The sequence below is a fragment of the Austrofundulus limnaeus genome, unplaced genomic scaffold (assembly GCF_001266775.1).
Source record: "Austrofundulus limnaeus strain Quisiro unplaced genomic scaffold, Austrofundulus_limnaeus-1.0 Scaffold1211, whole genome shotgun sequence".
Taxonomy (NCBI): Eukaryota; Metazoa; Chordata; class Actinopteri; order Cyprinodontiformes; family Rivulidae; genus Austrofundulus; species Austrofundulus limnaeus.
In genome coordinates, this window is record NW_013953613.1 from 25,980 (window position 1) to 33,805 (window position 7,826).

Genomic DNA, 7,826 nt, shown 5'->3' on the forward strand with positions numbered 1-7,826 from the left:
GGTTGTAATGTGACAAAATATGGAAAAGTTCAAGGGGTATGAATACTTTTGCAAACCACTGTATGTATATGTGTGTGTATATATGTATATGTGTGTGTGTGTGTTTTTCTTTGGGTGGGGGGTGATGCCCCCCTTGGTGGGCCAGACCCATGGGCTTTGAGTTTGACACGTGCTTTAAATGAAAATTGAAAGCAGATGTACATCTGATAATTTCTTTAGAATTACCTCATTTCAAGATGGCTGCCACAGCTATTAGTATTAGCCTGCATAAAGATAGTTACAAACTTAATTTAGCAGATATGAGCTAATATTTTGTGTGGTAGTAGCTGAGAGTCGTTCCCAACAGGTACTCTTGAGTGCGACACGTTGCAAGACATTTTGGCGTTGCCTGTTGGAGTCAACAGTCTGCTGGCAGATTAAAAATCTGTTTCAAGATGGCCGCAAAAGCTAACTGACCAAATATCAAGTTAAGTGACTGAGATTTAATGAGCTCAGGGTTAGACATAGCTGAGAGTCATCCTCAGCAGTTGCACATCTTTTTGAGCTGCTTTAGCTGGTGTTTGTTTTGATAATTAAATCAGTAAATAGATTTTAAGCTTTAAGAATTAAGTCTTTTTCTCCACGAGGTTTCTGCTCATTTGAATTCTTGGTGTTGTTTTTATTTGTTGAAGACACATGAGCTCAGCACAGCAGGCACATTCTTATGACTTCTGTGTTATTAGGGCTCCGTTGTGAACCAGTTGTCACAGGGTTTGTGTAATGAACATCAGCCTTTTCCGTGGCTTCAGTCTCTGTGGAAAATTTCCATTGTAAATCTGACATTTGTTACTCTGCCGCTGCCCCGCTGTGCGCCGTGTCTTTCCACGTGTTTAGCTCCCCTCTCAATAAAGACTAACATTAAGTCGGTAGATGCTCGACAGGAAAGACGGCGATGACACATCTGGCTTCTGGAAATGGGTGAAGAGGGACAGACTGATGTGTTTGTCTGCTGTTATTCCTGTCGTGCTTTTGTTTCGTGTCTCTGAAGAACGCTGACCTTTTACACGCTCGCTGCTGCCGAGTTGTGATTGTCTTGATCAAAATTGAAAAGGGTGGTGGGTGGAGACACACTCTTCTTCATGGGTAAAAAAAAACAAAAAAACATATGTTTTCAGAAGAATATGAACTGTTATTGATCAGGATTCAATTTTTCCTGGCAGCTGCAGACTGAGGAAGGACTCACCTGTAACAACGAGTTGTTATTGTTTCACAAAAATGCAGCTGTGCCCTCGCTGAGGTCCTGATGAACGATAAACATTTTGTCTTTTGTCAGTTTAGTATATATTCTAACGTTGTGGGTGTGTTTGTGTACGTTATAACATCCATCAGTTCTCACAACGCTCCCCGTTTCTGTTTCAGGATGTATGATGTTGGAGGTCAGAGAACCGAGCGGAGGAAGTGGATCAGTTGTTTCGAGGATGTCCGATCGGTTCTGTTTGTGGTGTCACTGAGCGGATACGACATGACGCTGGTGGAAGACCCCTCCGTGGTAAGGTTTACACCCAATCACTCCTCCACAAATGTTCATGTTGTACAAAACAGACCGAGATGCTTTCCTGGTCTGACTCACTACTAAGTGTTGATGTCTAAATGTGTTCACCCATTAAAAACTAAAGTTTAAAATGACAACGCTTCGGCTCTTTGTGTTTCCGCAACTGTTTGAAGCTAAAAAAAACTATTTTCTCTGCAGAACCGCCTTCAAGAGAGCATGAAACTTTTCTCCTCCATCTGCAATAACGTCTTCTTCCGCAGCACGTCCATGGTAGGAAACTCATCACGTCCCCAACCTCCTGAGGACGGACACACAATGTAACTCTGTTTGATTTTAAGGGATTTTGTAGAGTTGATGTTTCCTCTCAGGAAAAAAAAGGAAGCAAAATCACAAGGGCGTTGTCCTGAAAGAGCTATGTTTTAATATATTTTATGCTTTTTAATAAAGTGCTGCTTAAAGGGAGACATCGGCTGTGAACCGCTTCTCCATGTTTCTATTTGTCTACAGAGTGCACTATCACACACTTCTATGGCTCCCCACCTGGAAAAAGTGTTTTGCTTCTTTACCTTTTCAAAGCTTGGTGTAGTTGATGAGGGGCAGAAACTGACATCAAACGTCAGCCCATTTACTAAGTGAAGATTCATTAGATTTACTAATAATGTTCAAGTTCAAGTTTATTTATATGGCGCCAAGTCACAACATACGTTGTCTCAGGGCACTGTACATAAAAAGAACAATCTAAAGAAGAAACCAGCAGATTGTGTTGAATCACTTCATCACAGTCTCCCATCCTGAGCAAACAGTGGAGAGGAAAAACTCCCTGCTAATCAGGAAGAAACCTCCAGCAGAACCAGGCTCAGGACAGGAGACCATCTGCCTCGACCGGCTGGTTGAGGGACAGGAAAGAGACACAGACAAACACAGAAGAACTGGTCCGGGACTGGTCCAGGTGCACCTTTCTGGAAAAGAGACAAAAAGAAAATAAACATGTTATTGATAGAAATAATTACAATAAACATGTAGAGAAGAGAGACTAAAGACAACAGCAGAGTGAGGAAATGTGCTCAGTTTGTGCTCCAGCAGTCTAAGTCTATAGCAGCAGAAATGAAGAATAATTCAGGAAACCTAAGTCTAACTATAGGATTTATCAAAAAGGAAAGTCTTCAGTCTAATCTTAAAAGTAGACAGAGTGCCAGCTTCATGGACAGAAACTGGAAGTTGATTCCACAAGAGAGGAGCTTGATAACTGAAAGCTCTGCCTCCCATTCTACTTTTAGAAACTCGAGGAACCACAAGTAAACCTGGAGTCTGAGAGCGAAGTGCTCTGTTTGGAAAGTATGGAACAATAAGATGTTTAATATATGATGGAGCTTGGCTGTTGAAAGCTTTGTATGTTATGAGTAATATTTTAAATTCTATTCTAAATTTGACAGGGAGCCAGTGGAGAGAAGCTAAAACTGTAGAAATATGATCTCTCCTTCCAACTCTCATTAAAACTCTAGCAGCAGCATTTTGGATTAACTGAAGACTTCTTTAAAGAGTTTTTTAGATGTCCAGATAATAAAGAATTACAGTAATCCAGTCTAGACGTGATAAATGCATGAATCAGTTTTTCCGCATCATTTTTGGACAAAATGTTTCTAATTTTAGTGATATTACGCAGGTGGAAGAAGGCGGTCCTTGTAACATTGTAATGTGGGGGTTAAAAGACATGTCCTGGTCAAAAATAACACCAAGGTTCTTTACATTAGAACTGGAGGCCAGATTAATGCCATCCAGAAAAGCTGATCCCCAAGATGTTCAGGTCCAAAAACCATAACCTCTGTCTTATCTGAGTTTAGAAGCAGAAAATTAAGAGTCATCCATGTTTTTTGAGACATGCTTACTGGTTGGATTCATCAGGTTTCATGAATAAATATAACTGAGTATCATCAGTGTAACAATGGAAATTTATCCCATGCAGTTTAATAATTTTACCTGAAGGAACCATCTACAAATTAAAGAGGATTGGTCCAAGCACTGAACCCTGACGAACTCCATGACTAATTCTGGTGTAAGAAGAAGATTCATTATTAACATTAACAAACTGAAATCTACAGTTAAATAAGACTGAAAGTGTAGTAACTCAGTGTGTAGTTAATTAATAATTACTGTTACAGTGGCACTTTCCAAGGGGTGACATGCATTAGGCAGAAAGTAAATATTCCAGTGTTTTAATGAGTTAGGGGGTAAAAAAGATCAAAACTGAAGATTTTATCATCATCTTCTCTGTGTAGTGATTCTGTGAGGCTGTCAGTGTGACGAAGCATCAATTTAGCTCTTTTACACTTTGATTAGTTGGGTTATACATTTTCAATGGGACACAGGTCTGGATTGCAGACAGCTCAGTTTAGTATCAAGTATTTACTTTGAAGCCACGCTGCTGTAACAGGTGGTGTAAGAGGCTGGCTTTAGAACTTGGGTTTGATAACAATCCAGAAAGTCCTTTTCTTCCTTGGCCCAGAGGACAAGACACCCATGTTTTCCAAAAAAGATTTGAAATGTGGACTCGTCAGTCACTTTTCCACTTTGTGTCAGTCCATCTCAGATGAGCTTAGGCCACCATGTTTGACACTCCCAGAGTTAGTTGTGCTACAACTTTGAAGTGAAGAGTTAGTTTTCCAGTTTTCAAAATCTCATAAAAAATAAATTGTCTCTTCCTTTTTTTGTGTTTCATAGAGATGGTATAAATGGCTCTTTGAAGGGATCCGGATCTTGGGGAGCCCTTGGTTTCGTAGAGCTGTGCAAAAGAGCCGTTCGATTTTGAGTATATTACGTCGTCACGTAGCCGTACGTAATGGCGTAATCCCGTCACGTGGGTTGTACCATGTGTTTGTCAAGCGGAAACCCCGCTCCCCCTTTCACCGTGAGCTTCTGTACTCCACAACTCCGCCTGTTTTCCGTGAAAAAGCAAAGCGGGAGCAATTTAAGTACGAAAAAATAAAGATTTTATGAGGAATAAAAGAAATAAAACTACAAAGGTCTCGTTACTGCCCATTATTCTGCTCCTATCGTTCGTTGTAAAGAGCTGTTCAAAAGATACGGATCGTTCTCGAACGTCACATCTCTAGTGTTTCATTTCTAGAAATAAAAAAAGTGTGAATGGTAAAATAAAAATATTATTAAAAAATGCTTCTCTTTGGGGATTTTTGGGGTTTTAAAGCATTAGTTAATAAAACAAAGCGTTATTCGTGGTTTTGCTTAATAAAACCATATGATCAAGACAACTTGATGTTCAGACGGTCAGTAATCTTGGATTAGTCAAAGAGAAACATGACAACATTTTGATTTTGGTTTTCCCACAACTGAGGGCAAGTAACACTAATGTGTTTGATAAAAGCCGTTTCCAAACAGAACGCTTCCTCATCTGTCACTTTCAGTTAAACAGCAGGTTATAATGAAGTTAACGTTCAGCGAGGTGACGTTTTCTCCTCTCTTTATTTTTCCAATCCAGCTTCCGCTAAATGATCCCATTAAAACGACTGCGTAATGAGTTTGTGTAATTTACTTTTGATTGAAGTCCACTTAAGATGCGCGTCCCTGCAGGTTGATGTGTCACCTGCCATGAACTCCTTCGTGTTTTCCTGAACCCTCTGACCAGGAACACTCTCCGTAATAAATGTGATTAAGCTGTGGAAAAAGGAGAACACGTCTTCTTTTAAATGAAGACAAATTTAGAGTTTATGAATGGAACTTTGAAGGTTTGTGTAAAATAACATCACGGTTACAAATTTCCTTCCACATAAGAAACGAACAGTCTCTTTTGTTGATGCAATTCTTACTTTTAACCATACAAATATGTATTTAAAACATCATCAAAGCCAAAAAGGCAATTAAAATGGCTGCGTGTGACGCGTTTGTGTGTGGGTCCATTAACACAGCTAACAGGCTCATTAAACAAAAGTGTTTAATGATTCCCTTTTTCTCATGTGGGAGGAAAATTTGTAGCCTCCACCTCAATTAGCTCTCCGCTGTGGCTGGTCAGTGATGATCACACACCCAGGTGTTGCTCTGGATCTTAGTTACTGAAAATCTGCTCTTCTCTATCCCTCCCTCGTTACCACCTGGGACTTTTTTTTGTGCCCGTGTGAAGCTTTGTGATCAAACGGGCAGGAAGTGAGGAGCAAAGACGTAGTTTTTAATTGCTCAATTACAAAAGCCGAGTTCCTCGTGCACCACGGTGGCAGCTGAGCAGAAGAGCAGGACAGCAAACACAACAAAAAGACAGATTTATGAAAGGTGTCACTGAGTTGCTCTGAAATTACACGTCCCCATCACCATCCATCGACACCCGATGCATTCATCAATACAGATATTGATTTTTTAAGGCAACATTAAATTTAACTGTTATTCCAGAGATGCAGGTGCCGTACATTAAGTCACTGTTTTCCTGCTTTTATGACCTTTCAGTTAGATTTTTGTTTTACCTTTTTGTTGTTTCAGATTTTATTCATGAACAAGATAGATCTTTTCCAAGACAAGATTTTACATACGGGACGACATCTGCGCTTGTTCCTGCCACAGTTCAAAGGTGAGCATTGTTCACGTCGACTTCAGCTCTAAACCAAGAACAACAATCAATCAATGTGTTTAAGTTTCGTACATTTTACCCAAAGTTCAAAAGTTTTGTGTGCTTGCTTAAACATGGCATTGCCTTCTTAAAATGTTAATAAATTAAAATAGTTTAAAATATTTAAAACACTCCGATTTGATTAGTTTAAAAGCTTCAAACACACGTCAGGCTGAAGCTGTTCACAATCTGTTATTTCTGATTTTATCTTTTTTCTTTTTTTAAACTCGGACAAAACAAATTATATGAAATTCAGTAACAGTAAGAGAACTGTAGATGTTTCATTTAAAATTGATGATCTGTAGAGTCAGTGAAGTGAAGTTTTTAGGTGTCATCATTAATGAAAAACTGACATGGAAAAATCATATAAATAATTTAAGAACAAAACTAGCCAAATCAATTGGAGTCCTGTACAAAGTAAGAGAACTGTTCTATGATAAAGCACTATTTATGTTGTATAACGCTATAATTGTTCCACATTTAATTTACTATATTGAAGTCTGGGGTAAAGCTTGCAAAACTATCACAAATCATATTTTTACTTTACAGAAAAGAGCTATAATAATTATTACTAGAAAAAGTTACATCCATCCATCAAATATATTGTTTATGAAATGAAATGATTGAAATTCTGTGATTTTGTTGATTATAATATTTTGCTGTTAATGTACAGAGCTCATAAAGGTGTGTTATCTTCCAACATTCAAGTAAACTTTGTTAAAAGACAGAGCTGTTATTATCTTAAGGGAATAGAAATATTTGTGAAACTCTGGTTTCAAACGAACCTGAAGGAGCGATCCACTTTAATCCAGGGAATAAGATTGTGGAACGGTCTGGAAGATGAGGTTAAAATGCCAGATCTTTGTTTATATTGAAGACAATGATAAAATATATTGTTCTGAAGAAATATGGAGAATTATAAGTGAATTCATGCAAAGTGTTGTTTTATTTAGTGTTTTAAATTTAGCTTTGTTTTTTTGTTTGTTTTCAGTTGTTTTGTTTTTGTTGTAATTTTCTTTCATTTCGAACATATTCTGGGGATAAAAAAGGGGCAAATATTATCAGATTTATTCTTCTTCTGCTGCCTTTCATTTTATTTTATTTTATTTTGATTGCATGTTTTTTTGTGTATAAAATTGTTACAAGTGAAATGAATAAATTTCTAAATAAAATAAAAAAAATTCTATCTGCTCTGTATTTCCTCTCTCAGTGGGCTCAGCAGGGGACTGTGTCACATCGGCTCATGCAAATGTTAATAAAATGTTAACGGACTCAGGATTGGGGTCAGACAGCAGAGCAAGTGTCCATTTAACTCGGGCCACGGATATGATGATGAGTTCTGTAGAACTTTCTGTGTTTTTCCCGTTTGCAGCAAAACTAAATTTCTGTTAAAAAAGAAAAAAATTGTATAGGTCCTCTGGACGGGTTCTTCTTTAATGAAACATTTCGTCTCTCCTCCAAGAGACTTCTTCAGTCTGAGAGTTTCAGGCAGAATTCAGGCTTTTAAGCCCTGCCTCCATGTGACTGATACTCACATCACATGGCTATTGTTGACACCTAATTAACACTTATTGTTAACAGGAACTAAATTTCTGTTAGTTTAAAGGGATCCCCGATTAGTTGTAACATTAGACTTTATTTGATAAACCTATAATTTAACTGTAAAATAAAGACTAAAAATACTGA

The 7,826-nt window shown here is 38.0% G+C and overlaps 1 protein-coding gene across 1 annotated transcript in view; it reads left to right on the plus strand.

The window, feature by feature from the left end:
* gnav1 (guanine nucleotide binding protein (G protein) alpha v1) overlaps window positions 1-7,826 on the plus strand; it is a gene marked incomplete at its 3' end in the record, with an annotated part of 29,910 nt that overhangs the window by 20,998 nt on the left and 1,086 nt on the right. Inside the window, 3 exon segments of the mRNA XM_014031254.1 lie at window positions 1,399-1,528; window positions 1,730-1,801; window positions 6,014-6,101. Of these exon segments, the coding sequence (XP_013886708.1) occupies window positions 1,399-1,528; window positions 1,730-1,801; window positions 6,014-6,101 (290 nt within the window).